The 15,083-nt window shown below is 38.4% G+C and overlaps 1 protein-coding gene across 6 annotated transcripts in view; it reads left to right on the top strand.

The window, feature by feature from the left end:
- OPA1 (optic atrophy 1 (autosomal dominant)) overlaps nt 1-13,826 on the top strand; it is a 94,539-nt gene extending 80,713 nt beyond the window's left edge. For 5 of the 6 annotated variants that reach the window (XM_006761999.2, XM_006762000.2, XM_006761998.2 and 2 more), the window contains 2 exons: nt 6,384-6,458; nt 10,602-10,729. In XM_006761999.2, coding sequence (XP_006762062.1) covers nt 6,384-6,448 — 65 coding nt within the window. In that variant the 3' untranslated portion in view covers nt 6,449-6,458; nt 10,602-10,729. Of the gene's footprint in view, nt 1-6,383; nt 6,459-10,601; nt 11,228-11,409 lie in introns of those variants that run through there. The other variant, XM_006761997.2, reaches the window with a different exon arrangement.
- Nucleotides 13,827-15,083: the final 1,257 nt, after the last annotated feature.

Here is a 15,083-nt window from a genome sequence, read left to right as displayed (position 1 = left end):
CCCAGCAGCGCTGCTGATGCCTGAACGGTATGTGGAATGAAGTGGGCGGGCATCGGGAGGCCACTATGGCATGGGGCAAGCACTATGGGCAGTCTATCTGAAGTGTACCTGGCGTATAAGACGACCCCCCACTTGGAGGCATATTTTTCAGGGCCAAAAAATCGTCTTATATGCCGGCAAATACAGTAGCTATTTGGTGTGGCTGATCTAAAGATGAAATATATAAATCCTAGAGAAATAGATGAATTATGCATATCCCATCTAATATTCCATAAATAATATTTCTTACAGCTGAGCCTTTTAAAAAGTATCAAGTAGCAGAAAGTTCAAGGTTTTACACTCATTGACATTGACAAACCTGGAATGGTGCTACTCTTTGTCAGTTAAGGGCAGATATATAGGAATTAATACTATAGTTAGCTGAACGAAATTAGAGTTGCCGTCTACTTAGGAAAGTTGAAGGGCCTAACCAATATAAAGGTCTGAGTATTAGGCTACTCTATGTTCATCCATACTGAAATCTTTTGGAGAATTCGACTTAAAAATATTAAGAATGTATTTTAAGAGGTTTTGATTATATTAGCCAAAAAGTGCTTGATGAAAATGCTTACAATTAAGAGTTAAAAAAAAAAAAAGCTAAATTTATTCAGAAGTCACTTTGAGCTTTTTATATATTGAGTAGACTTAAGTTATACTTTACCTCACAGACTTTCTTTATGGCAGCTCTTTTCTTCCCTAAATCCTATTGTTTGGGGGTTTGAAAATAGCAAATTTTTTAAATAATTACCTTTAATGTTTGAATTAAGTATTGGTTAAATCAGATCACTCAACAATGAATGAATGAACTATGAATATTCATGGGCATCTATTACATAGCAAGTGCTGTGCTAGGCTGAGTGATTTTAAATGGCAGACTTTTTGTAAGTATATGATTCAGACAAGCAGTCCCACATTGATTTCTGGAAAAGGCAGTATAAAACCGATCTCTCTAAATTGAATTATGTAGCCCTGTGAAAATATTGTCATTTGTGATTGCATTTTGCACTAGGAACTTAACATGAAATTTTAAAAGATACTAAGTAATAAACAAAAGATAATAAACAAGTTTTAAAAGATGCAATTAAAACATGATCAGTTAGAATAGTACCTGTCAGTTCTAAATTTGAAAGTAACATGGGCTTTGGATTCTTCTGACAGATTCCTTCATTTTATAGATAAAGAAATTAGGACTGTGACTTGTCTGCAGTCATAAAGTTAAAGGCAAAGCTGATACTCGAAACAGTTCTCCTGATCACAGGATTATATACCTTTTAATACATTGTTTTATCTTTATAAAAATCAGAAAAAATAACTAACCCTTTTATTGTTTGGGGGTATTAGACCAGGATTTATATAACCTTTTTTCCATCAAACACCTTTCATTATTGTATATGCCTGTAAAGTCTATGTTTTAGAGATTTGTCTACAATAATGAACTTATACCAAATGATTATTATACAAGTAGATGTAATTCTAGCCCAAACATAGATTTTCATTTGAACTTTTTTGAAGCAATGGAAATAACCCAGAGACTCTGTTACCATTTTCACAGATACCCTGTAAGTCTGGGACCCCACCCAACTTTGAAATGACCATCCCAATCTCAAGTAGCTTTCCAGAACATAGGAAATGAAGCCTCCTTCTGTAATAAGCAGTAATCTTGTTTGTCTTCATTAATGAGTCGTAAAAATAAGTTTTTGGGGTGGCGGGGGGGGGACTACAGGGCCAAGATTGAGAAGGTAAGTGTTAGATGCACATTCCTCCTTGTGTTAAATCTGAGATTTTGAGTTAGTTTTGAGAATCTTGGTTCTGATCTCGTATTCACCTTTTGTGGTTGTTGTTTTCTTTCTTTGTTTCTCTGTACCCTATATGATTCCTTTAAATGCTGAATTTCTAAAGAGCACTTACTAATATAGTGTAATGGTCTAATAAAAAGCAAGCCTTTACAGGAAGAACATATGGTACATAATAAGAACTGTTCCTTTAATTTTCCATGCTTTAGTGAACAACTTTTCACAGCAGAATTTCACCTACAAGGTGTCCTTAAGCTTGCTACAGTGTGCAACATGTTATAAAACTGTTGCGTTGAGGCACATTAGGATCCTCAGATGTGTCGTTTGCGTAAAGTCCATTGCATCAGTAAGTTTGCAGCGTGTTTCTTTATGCTTTCTTTAAAAACATCAAAAGTTGTAAAAGGTTTACTTCAGTGCATGTAGTAATGTTTTGTGTGTGATTCTTTGTTCCTGTTCTAAACTGTTATTAACCACTGAAGTGAACCTTCTCCTGGGATTGGCCTTTTGGTATTCACAGTGTATTCAAAACCTAATTACAGATTAGTCTATATTTGAGACTCTTGGAACTAATGTCAGAAGACTCAAAAAGAATTTGAGAGTAGCAGTATCATTTCATGTGGCGATAAAGAGACCCAAACCATGAATGAGTGTCAAATCGTGAAGAAAAGAAAAAAGGAAGGAACTTCATTCACTGAGGCTGACGGTTTATGAGTTGGGGATTATAGGAATATTCATGACTCAATCAAGAAGCACAATGAATTGATGTTTGAAATTGTTCATCTTTTAGGTAAACATTCAATAAATGGAAAGTAGACTCTGTATTCACAGCATGTAGAATTGGCTATTTCGGTGAAACAGAAATAGCAGTATCTTAATCCCTTCCTGAGTAGGTTTAATTTATCAAGTAAATCACAAATTTTACAGGAATTCTCCAACTATAAATATTTAGTACAAATATTTAACAGAAAAGGGAGTTTGCTTTATAATTAGTCATGGTAAACTGTACACATTTCTGTGGGAAAGTAATTTCTAATGGTGAAATAGCTAAATACAATAAGATTTGGGGATTTGAAAACACTAATCACTGAGACATTAATTTAGAAGGATCAGAAAGTAGAAAGTTTTAATTGCTAACATTCAACTTTGATTTTTATGGATAATTCAGTTTTCTGTGCAGTGGATAGCATAAGACAGTGCTGAAAACTTATGTCAGAATTTAAAATGAATGAATTCAAATGTGGGGAATAATCCTGCTTCTAATTTGAAGTGGTTTTTTTTTTCCACTAAGGATTCTGTTTAGTGTTGCTCATGTGATTCATGACCCCCCCAGCTTGTCCGGCTCTTCATTGTCCCTGAGGACCTTGCCTCCTACTCCCAGGCTTGCTCCAGCTCCTGTGGTCATGGCTTCTGCCCTCTTGGTCACTGCCGTAATGTCCAGGAAGCCTGTCAAGTTGTTTTGTTTCTTGATAACTGATAGCCCTTATTTTCTATGGTATATTTTTTTTGAAACTATCATTTTTCAATATCTATTGAGCATGTATACTGGGTCAGACATTATTGTTGTAGATACTGAGGATGCTGAAGCTTTGGGGGTCCAGTTTCCTACACATACTGTTCTCAGGAGTTTCTCCAAATGTGTATAGATCTAATCTGCTCAAGAGGTGACAATATCCCTCAGGGGATGATAATGTTTTTTTAGCCATCCCTAGCCATAGCACAACCTAGGAGGTGCTCAGTAACTATTCAGTTCCATAGTTTTTACTAAAACATGTCTTATTTCACATAAAACACAAACTTATAACAAATACACTGGAAAAAATAGCCTTCGTTTTGTTACCGCTTAGAGTACACAATGTGGCAGCAGGTCTAGTGTGTGTTTCTGATTCAGAGGAACAGGACAGGCAACTCTCAGACTTAATGTTCTCAACTTTGGCACCAGTACCTGCAGAGCTGTATGAGGACCAAAAGAAGGTGGACTTTGAAATCACCCAAACACAGCAGACACTTGATAGACTTGGAAGGAGGGTGGGGAGTAAGCAAGGAATGCTGCTCAGAGGCAGGAGATCATCTGTGCCCACGTCACTCCATTAAGTACGTTGTATAGGCAAAGGAATGAACAAAGAAATGAATTTTTTTACTTAGTGTTAAAAGGACTAAATAAAAAAATTTATCACAATTATTCTTTTTTTTAACATTTCCTTCTACTCTCCTCCTACCCCCCCCCCCCCATTACTTCCTAAAATCTTACTAATTGTCCTTTGTGTCATTCTTGAGGTCTCAGGGTATGGGGATACAGTGTCCTGATACTCTCATTGTAAAATATTAGTAAAAACAGCTTTTTATGGGAAGTTTGGAAATTTTTTACTCTGTGGTATTTATATAACAGTTAAATACTCCTTTTTCATTTAGAAAACAACATGGCTTATCTCTAATTTTGGGAGAATTCATATTTGATTTAGACACCTGCCGTCAAAGTGGCTCTTGGTCCCTTTCAATACAAATAGATGTTGCTCTGAAAATCTCTTGTGAGGGATGCTCCTGTACCACCCTCTCACCAATTGTCTGTCCCCTGAGGATGGAAGGCATTGGCAGGGCACAGGGATGGCTAGAGCTGGCCTGCAGCTGCCTGATTGTACTCAGATCCTGGGGCAAATAGAATCAGAGTTCCTCTCCTCATGCAATCCAGCTTCCCAAGTAGAAACAGTTCTCGGTGAATGCTTAGAGAAGCTGCTGCGGTTCTAAACACCTGTTTTAGATTTCCATGTGTTGTGCTATTGAAGCTGGATAATTATTTTTAAAGACTTCGTACATTTCTAGAATTCTATGAGACAATATGCAAAACACAGTTTTCTCCTACCCTTCCCCCACCTTTTAAAATTCTTTAACTGATGCACTGTACTATGCGGACCTCTCTAAGTATTCATTGAGGAAAATCAGTGACGCTGTTTCTAAGCAACTAGATGAATTCATTTTAAAGATAAGAATGTGGCCTTATTTTGAGAAATTAAGTATGCTTACTGGTTTGACAATTGGTTAAAAAATAGTACAAACTAACAAAAAATACAGACTAAACTTCCAGGAGATGGGTTGCAATTATTTTTCCTAATTTGTCTAGTTTAATTTTTATATAAGGAGTTAATGCTGCCTTTGTGAATACTATTATCATATTTTCTCCTTGAGTAATTTGATTAAAACAATAGGGTTTTTTTTCGTATAGGTTTTGTGCTCATCTTAAAATACCAAGAATTAGAACTGTTAAATGACTGGAAAACGACTGTGAAGACTATGCTCTTTATATGCAGCCATGATAGGCTTTGTTGAGTTTCTGTAATGCTAATAGGAAGTCATATAAAGGACATATTTTTTTTTTATTGGCTGCTTATCACATGTGCTGCCTCACTAGTAAAAACGAATACTCTCTATCTTTAATGTAAAAATGTAAATGTTGACTATTAATGTTTTATATGATTTTTCTGTAGATCTAAAGTAGATGCTTTGCATCTTTTCCCCTACATCACCAGCTTTGAACAAGTCACTTCACTTGTTAATTCCCACTGATTGGTTAAATTGTAACCTGTATTTTAAAATAAGAGTTGCATGATTAAGTTAGCAGCAAAGTAGAATAAATCACACTTTTCCATATATAATGCTAGGAGATTGACATGTTCTGTGAATAGTTTGCATTTGTAAAGGAAATCTTTACACTTCATAGAGAATTTATAGATTTTATTTTGGAAGTCCATGAACATCAAAACAAAACAAAGTAAAATAATAAAATATGTAAATCTGTTTTTAGTGGCTCTGTTGTTCTAACCCTTCATTCACAGCTCAAATGGTACATTTTTGCATGTATTTTAAAGTGTTATTACCCTTTTCATGTTTGTTGCAAATATTTTCTACAATTTCTTTTGTCTTTTAATGTTAGGACATTTTGACATATAGGTGTACATTTTAGTGGATCTTTTTCTTTGTAACTCTTTCCATTATTTTATACCTAGAATGTCATTTCCCAGTCAAGACCAGTTAAATACCTGTATTCTCTTCTAATTTTTTAAAATAGTTACATTATTTTATATTTTCCTTTGTTCCAGATATTGCTGACTGTGAGTCTTTGGTCAGACTTCAGAGAACCTGAAAACTTAAAAATGATATACATGATAATATATATACATTTATTTATTTACTAGAGGCCCGATGCACAAAATTTGTTCAAGGGGCTAGGCCCCCGCTGCCTGTCTAATTAGCATATTACACTTTTATTATTATAGATTTGTTTGTGCATTTTTCTGTGTAAGATTCTATAGCTTTCATTAGAATCTCAAAAGGGTCTTTTATAAACCCCATCCCCCTTTCCCAAAAGGTGTTGAGAGCTGCTACTACAGGCCATGTGGATGGATATAAGGTGGTGTGTTGTGATAAGGGCATTTTCTCTCCTTTCCCAAACAGTTAAGAGTATCCCAGACCATTTATTGAATGATTATCTTCTATGATTTGTGATGCCTATGAAAGGTAAATTTGTTTCTCAGTTACTATCTCTTTCTATCTCCACAGAGAAAGTTAGAGAAATTCAAGAAAAACTTGATGCTTTCATTGAAGCTCTCCATCAGGAGAAGTGAATTGTAATAAGTGAGTAAAAGTCCTCTTTCTATACTGTACTGACTAAATGCAAAACTTATACTTTAAACTTATTTTAATAGTTTATCATTCTTCTCGACTATATCCTACTTGCTCCTTAATAGTAATTTGAATGTTATAATTTAGGAACCTCTAAATTTCATGTGTAATATTTTTTTAATAACTTGATTTCCTTTGAGCTGAACTAAAAATATTCTCTAGACCTGGTTTTGAACAGAACAAAGTGAACAAATTAAGATATTTTATAATAGGAGGTGGCTCATAAGTTTTCTGCGTGTAAAGAATTGAACTCTAGCTCTTATTATTTTATTCCCCTTCATTCATATTTGATGGATAATTAGGTATATGTTAACTGCAAATCTCTTTATTTGGCTTGACTAAGGTTTTCATTAATTATTCTTAATCTTATTCTCTTAGGTTTAAAACATTTAGATAAACCTTTTTCCTGTTTAAAGTAACTTAGAATTTAGTACTCTTTTATATGTGAACTCTCTTAGCTAATTCTGTAGTCTGGCATTATAAGTATGTTCCAATTAAAATATTGTATATCGAAAAACTTTTCGTAGTAGCATAGTCAATTGTTAATTATCACTGAAGAATTATAATTAATAGGTCTTTTGCTTTTATGAAGAAGTGGAGAAAGGGAAAATGCTCTGATTAAGAGATTATTACTATTTTTTTAAGAGATTATTATTTATTTAAAATACTAGAGGCCCGGTGCACAAAATTCGTGCACTTGGTGGGGTCCCTCAGCCCTGCCTATGCCCTCTCGCAGTCCAGGAACTGTTGGGGGATGTCCTACTGCTGCAGAGGCAGAAGAGGCTCCCACCACCACCGCTGCGCTCGCAAGCTGTGAGCCGGGCTTCTGGCTGTTGGAGCACACTGACCACCAGGTGGCAGCTCTTGCATTAGTGGGATCAGGCCGAAACCGGCTCTCCTACATCCCCCAAGGGATCCCGATTGCGAAAGGGCACAGACCAGGCCAAGGGACCCCATCAGTGCACAATCAGGGCCGGGGAGGGATGTGGGAAGTTGGCCAGCTGGGGAGGGACCGCGGGAGGGCTCCAGGGCATGTCCAGCCCATCTCGCTCAGTCCCGATCAGCCGGACCCCAGCAGCAAGCTAACCTACCGGTCAGAGCGTCTGCCCCCCTGGTAGTCAGTGCACGTCACAGCGAGCAGTTGAGCAGCCATAGCATAACAGACAACCGGACACTTAGCATATTAGGCTTTTATTATCTACTAGTGGCCTGGTGCATGAAATTCGTGTGCGGAGGGGGAGTTCCCTCAGCTCAGCCTGCACCCTCTTCAATCGGGGACCCGTTGGGATGGGACCTAAACCAGCAGTCGGACATCCCTCTCGCAATCTGGGACTGCTGGCTTCTAACTGCTCACCTGCCTGCCTGCCTGCCTGCCTGATTGCCCTTAACTGTTCTCCCCTGTTGGCCTGATCTCACCCCCAGCTGCCCACTCCTGCTGACCTGATCTTGCCCCAACTGCCCTCCTCTGCCAGCCTGGTTGCCCCCAACTGCCCTCCCCTGCTGGCCTGATCTCACCCCCAACGGCCTTCCCCTGCCAGCCTGATCTTGCCCCCAACTGCCCTCCCCTGCAGGCCTGATATTGCCCCCAGATGCCCTCCTTGGCTGGCCAATTTGGTTCTGATTGATCGGTGTCTATGCCAGTCAGCGTCAAAAGCTCCGCCTCCTAGGCAGCCATTGGTTCCTCACACTTCACACAGATTTGGTTCTGATTGGTAGGTTTCTATGCCAGGCAGTGTCTCTAGGCCTATCAGCAGGGCCTGATCAGAAAGGCAGGGCTCATCAGCAGCCCCAGTGGAGGCCTGGAGAGAGATGGAGGTGTGGCTGCCCGCCAGACAGAGAGAAAGAGAGAGGCAAGTGCTGATCAAAAACTGCCACAGAGGCAATGGATCAATCCCTGCTTCTCTCTTCAGGCCTTTCTTTGGCCCTGATTCGCAGCCCCCTCAGCAGTCAGTCCTGGGACACCATGCCTGCAGCAGAAGCAGTCAGCCCTGGGTTGTGTGGCAATCCAGGGCTGACTGCAGGACTGACTTCTGGTTGGTTGAGCCTCGGTCGTGACTGGTCGTTGCGACCTAGAGTTTTTATATATTAGGCTACTAATAAAAAGGTAATATGCTAATTAGGGCAGATGTCTTCTGGACAAAGCTGCAGCGGCTGCCTGAGGCTCAGGCAAGCTGTGGATGGCAGCTGCTGCTGGCAGGGCCGGCCCAAGGCTCAGGCAAGCTGCCAATGGCGGCTGCCACTCCCCAGGGCCAGCCTGAGGCTCAGACAGTTGCGCCCAGCTGCGAGGCCCTAGGCTCAGGAAGCCATGGTGGTCGCCAGTGGAGGCAGCATCAGGGTGATGGGGATGGCGCCTTTCCCTGATCGGCCAGGTCGCCTCCAGCAGAGGGAGGCCAGACTGCGGCTTAGGCTGGGGGCTGAGGCAGAAGAGTTTAGGGGCGATCAGGCCGGCAAGGGGGCAGTAGGGGCAATCAGACCAGCAGGCAGGCAGAGGCAGTTAGGGGCGGTCAGCCAGGCAGGCAGGCAGAGTGGTAAGGGGCGATTAGGGGTTAGGGGCGATAAGGCAGGCAGGCAGGAGAGCGGTTAGGAGCCAGTGGTCCCGGGTTGTGAGATGTTTAAACCAGCAGTCAGACATCCCCTGAGGGGTCCCAGATTGGAGAGGGTGCAGGCCAGGCTGAGGGACCCCCACCCCTACCCCATGCATGAATTTTGTGCACCGGACCTCTAGTATAGGATATAATCATTTTATTGCGAGCCTTATCCTAAGAAGCCTGTGTAACACAGTCAGAACTGGAAGGAGTACAGAAATGTGAAGGAGTCCCTCCCTAGCTGCTCTCAGTTCAGAAAAGGACCTGCTTTCCTCTGCTGTTGGGGTAACCCGTTTATGAAAGCAGGTGAGAAAGGGAAGTGCAGCTCCGTCCAGCAGTACACCAGCAATGAATGAGAGAGGAAGAAGTTAGAGAGCTTTGGAGTACAGCTTTATTACTTGTTTTGTTGGTCTCATAAGACAGATGAGCAGATGTATACAAAGACATATCTAGAAACTAAATACCAATCACCTTTAACACAAGCCAAAAATAATTCATTGCTTTTAAGTGTCTATGTTTTTAAAAGTTTTACACAACTTCAGTGTATGAAATTTTTTTTTAAATAATAAAGTGTTACGATATCTCCTTTGTCATCACAATTACTAGCAATAGTTAATGTTAGAGATAAACATTTTGACAGCCTTTTTGATTTGGAAATTCTCTTCAGCGCCAAGTTCACTTGATTGTTTTGTTTGTTTGTTTACAAATTTGTTTTGGGGGGATGGGAAGTCATGTATGTCACAGAAACCCCATTAAAAATATAAGCTATGTTTCTGTCTTTTTTAATGAAAAGCCAGCCAGTGCTTTACACAGTAGTCCCATCCCTCAGATGGTCAGTGTGACAGCTAGAGTTACTGTTGCTGCCACAGTGTCTGTCCCAAGTGCAGACCACTGCAATCCAAAGAGCCAGGCGGCGATAGTATTTCTACACAGAAACCATCCCACTTTCTTTGTTCCCTACTTGTCTGTAGTTTCTAAGGCCCTTCTTATCCCTTGGGAAGTATGACTCTGAACTATTACAAATATCTATGAATTAGAAAGATTATAGATTTTAATGTACCTTGCAAATCCATTTAAAAGAATAAATCTGGCAAAACGGTAGCCTTGCTTTATCCTGATCATTTTATAAAAGTTACCAAGCATCTTAAAGAATAGTTTTTCAATGGTAGTTTTAACATGTGTTGAGTTCCTCTGCTTATTTTAAGTAAATAGCTAATTCTGATATTTGCTGAAAATGTTTATTTCCATCACAATCATACATAGATTCGATTTCTCCTACCGATCACTTTTAATGTGCTATGTTTTTACTTCTTTCTCTAAGAAATGAACTTCAGTATTTTTTTATTCATATATAATGTTTGATGAAATTAATATTCATTATAGTAGGTGATATTTTAAATTTAATAAAACTAGCACATTGCAAACTTAGACAGTTAAGCTTTGGTATTTTTGTGATCATTCAGTAATGTCTCCCCAGACCTAAAATTATCAAATGTGTTTATTTTTACAGAACCCTACTTATTATATCATCACCTTGGCATATATGAAGAAAGAAAACTCCAAAGTCTTTTTCCTGCCTTTTTTCCTTCTGCTATCCCACCTTTCCAAACATAAAATAAAGTCATGGGGTAAAAATCATTCATGTGTGTTAGAGGCACCTAAACCACCAGCTGCCTTTTGAACAGAAGAGCAGGGTAAATGGCATTAGCATCCTATTTTATTGTATTGAAGTGACAAATTGGGGTAATGTAAGTGGTATGACCATTAGGTTCAGTCCTTAAAGATAAGAAACTTGCTCTCCTGCCTGTTGTCTCATTTGTGGTGGCACTAGTTCAACTAATTCATTAGCTGATGTCACTCCACGTCAGTTTCTTAGAAAAAGAATGCTAGGTGTTTTAAATAAAACTTACAGAAATTTTCTAAAAGCTATCAACTGTATATAAAATGATGATAACCCGCTAAGTTGGCTGTATCTGTAATGTTCTATATCCAGAAACTCTTTGACCACAATAATTCAGTTCATATTTGTCACATGGAAGAAAACTAACAAGAGAGCCCCTCAAATCAGGTGATTTGGATTATAATTCCACGAACATTCAGTGAAAGATTTCAACTCTGCCTTGACAGTTTAGAGCAGTGGTTCTCAACCTTGGCTGCACATTAGAATCACCTGGGAATCTTTTTAAAATCCTGATTTCTGGGCCTCATCCTCCGGAAATTCTGTTTCTTTGTTATGGGGTGGGGCCAAAACATTAGTAACAAAGAAACAATTTCCGGAGGATGAGGCTCAGAAATCAGGATTTTAAAAAGATTCCCAGGTGATTCTAATGTGCAGCCAAGGTTGAGAACCACTGGTTTAGAGAGCTGCCTGAGAAGCCCAGGCACTAGCAGCTTACCTATTTGATTCAGCTAATGTTTTTGTACTCTCTGTATCTATTTGAAATCCATTCGTTTTGGATGCTGTATACTTAAGCTAGGCTTTCTGTTAACAGTGGTTTTTTTTTTTTTACCTGTTGACAGAGCTATTGGGTTGTGACACAGGATAGGGAAGATTAAGAATAATCAATTGACTAATTACATTTAGACTATTGTCAAACATTTCACCTAGGCATCAGTAAAAGGCCTTCTTTCATCTGACTATTTTAAATAGAAATTATTTCAACAATTAGAATAATGTTGACCATCCCCCTCTTAACTGAACATTTAAAGGAAAATATAAAATTTAATTTATTGCAATTCAATTACAATAACATCCTCACAGCATTTTCATGTTTTATAAATATTTCTTATTGGCTAAAGAGCTTTAAAGCAAAGAAATAAGCCATTTTTTATTTAAAGTGTCTTTCTCATTTAACTCTGCTCTTTGCTGCCATCTCATTACCTTTATTATTCTAATAAAAAGGCCCATTGTGTGACAGTTTTTATTTTAGAGTGTACTTAATTTTACAATTTTTTTGGAATTATGTTTTGGTAACAGTTCCTTGCCACCCGGCATTTTTTTTTTTTTTTAATTTAGCATCAATACATCCTTCATCATGATCTCTCTTAAGATCTGATACTTAATATGTAAGTTTGGAGGATAATCACAAAGGACAGAAATGTAGAGTCCAATGAACGCTTGTTTTATACTGTTTCCTGAGTGTGGCAGACCCAGCTTTCAGCAGCTGGCAGCATGTGCATTGTTATTTGGTAGGGGAGTGGTCAAGAACATTTCCTGTCTTAGATTTAGGGATCCTGGGTGAAAGGGAAGGGGGCTCCCCTGTGAGATGACCTTCCTAGTTAACTTCCTCCAACTAGTGCTGGCCAGTAGGTAAACCCCTCATTGAAGCTGACATCATGCAATTATTAATTCTTTTGTAGTTGTACAAGAACTTTACAACTACAAATCTATTTCTGAATCAAAAAGGAAATAGGACCATATTTATTTCTAGATAGGAAAAAATGCCCTCATTTGCATTTCCACTGTTTTCTTCCAAGAAAAAGGCTGATGTTAAGTATTTTTAGCCCATCCCCTTGTATAAATTTAAGAAAGGGGGTAGGGTGACCTTATTTCTTTGAGATCAGTATTTGTAATTTAAATATATAAATAGATGATAAAAATGAATATTATTAAAAATCCCATATAGGAGTCCAGACATTTTTCCATCCTCCTCAGTAATATGACATATCTCATGGATAATATATATATTTTCTTTTTTGCTGATCTCATACTAAGCATGCTTTTTTTTTTTTTGGAAGCTACGTACTTATTAAAAGCAGATGTTAATAAAATAAAATTATGATTCTCAACAGTAAATCCTCTGTGTTGTGTCTGTAGTTCAAAAATTACAAATGATTCCGATTTAAACAAATCACTTCAGAAATCCAATGTACAGAAGTTAAATTCCAACTAGACTAGGAATTATTTGTTTTTCATGTCGGGATTTGCCAGAAAATAGCATGAACAAAGCTGTGTATGGAAGACTGAACAACCGGAAATAAATTATATCTAAAATGTACTCAGTCAGGGTCTCGATTTAAACAGTCAGCCTGGAGGCAGTGCACAGTGGGAAACAGGTTCTTGTGCTTTGTGGCTGAACCATCTGAGCTGTACTTGTAGGTGGAGCAATCGCCCTTTTTTAGTAGCTTAATTGTCTGCTCTCTTTGTATTATCCCCGTTTTCCAGCCTTTGCTCCAACAGACTCCTTCCCCCAACAGCCTCCAAATGCAAATGAATAGAGTAAAAGTGAGTAGGGAACATTGCAGAGAGTGGAGCTTCCTAACCTTAAGATTTGGGAACTTTACATAGGCTAACACTCAGGATGTAGCTTTAAAAGATAAATCCCTTATTTAGTTAATCATTTTATATTTATTTATTTTAGATTGATTTGTGTGTGTAAAGAAATATGGTATTTTAGTTTTCCAGTAAAGGGGATCAGAGTAATGCGTTTTATCTCAGTTCTCTAGGCTGAGTATAAGCTATAGTCTCAGGCCCTTTAGCCGCATGGAAATGTGCTTACAAATATGCTTACCTTTTGAACAATCATGACTATGTTTAAATTCTTAAAACAACCTTGTTTTTACTTGCCACTGTGAGTGAACTTTGTATTTTTTTTAAAACCTTCATACTACATGTAGATGTTATTGCAACTTATCTTTTGCCTGTGCCTGTGGCTTTCACCCACAAATGCTGTATGTTGTACCTATTTGAAGGTCATTTGTGTAGATTAGTAATTAAAGATCTTATCCAAAGAGAGCATCTTTTAAGAGTTCTCTGTTTTAATGAGGGAGGGAGGAAGAGAGAGACAGAGGCACCTCTGCACCTACAGTCACATTGGACCCCGCAGGATAACCAAATTCATGGTATAGCAAGTCTCAACGTGGCTCTTCTATCTCTGGGTGCATTAATTTCACGGGCCTCACATTTCACAGTTGTAATTGTATGGTCACACAATGCCTTCTTTCGTGTCTTGATACTTGTCAAAACATTTTGGTGTTGTTTTTTAATAAAATATATCAAAAATGTTTTTAAATTACATTTTGCTGCGATTGCCAGCATTTTCACTAATGATGCCAACATGTTCAGTTAGTTACACATGAGGCTTACTAAAAAGTCATAACTGAGTCTTAACACTGGAAGTAACCTTAAAGATCACTGAGTTCTGGTTATCAACTGATTCCCCCATTTCTCATATTCTATTCCTCCTAGAACTATGTTCATAAATGATGCTTATTAATATTCGTTGATCATTCGATGTGTGAAATGAGGCATAATGTGGACGTGCCTTCTCCAGGATTCGAGTCTATTCTGCTGCTCACGGTTGGAGTGACACAGCAACCTAGCAACAACGTGGAAATGAGAATTTTAACCACTTGTCAGAAAATACGGTCATGGTTTACATGATGTGGCCCTTGCCAAAGCTTGTGAAACTGCCAACATTTGTGAAATATGTAGGGAACAGGTTAACTCCATCTTCTTGTTTTGCTCAAGTTTATCTGTGAATTAGGCTAAACCATCAGACAGCAAATAGCCTGGAGTTGCCTTTACCTACCTCTTAATTTATCTGTCATGCCCGGGGCTTTCACCCACAAATGCTGTATGTTGTACCTATTGGAAGAAAATGCACAGTATCCTTTGGAGAAGTAACACTCAATGACATGTCTCTGTTATCACTTAAGTTCATTAAAGAACAGATTCCTAGATAATTCAGTGACAGCTAAGTTTCCTGCTCTAGATAAATGTATATGCTGCTTTCCTTCTGTTAAAGAGAACTCAAGACCTTACCTGTTTCTTTCCTTCAGCTGCCAGCAGATGTTGGAATTAATTTACCTCTTAACAGATGAGCCTGTCCATTTTTCTGCTCCCTTAGTTGTGTTTCATTTTTGTTTTTAGTCTCTTTCCATGCATCTTCACATAAGTCATTAACGGAGTGCAGTGCTTACTCTTTCTCCGTTAAGAAATGTCTTTGTCTACTAGAGGGCTTATGGTGAAAGTTCTCACACCTCCAGTCAG

Source organism: Myotis davidii, unplaced genomic scaffold, assembly GCF_000327345.1.
Source record: "Myotis davidii unplaced genomic scaffold, ASM32734v1 scaffold557, whole genome shotgun sequence".
NCBI classification, from domain to species: domain Eukaryota; kingdom Metazoa; phylum Chordata; class Mammalia; order Chiroptera; family Vespertilionidae; genus Myotis; species Myotis davidii.
Note: the sequence above shows the minus strand (reverse complement) of the source record. Positions and strands in the feature narration are given on the sequence as shown.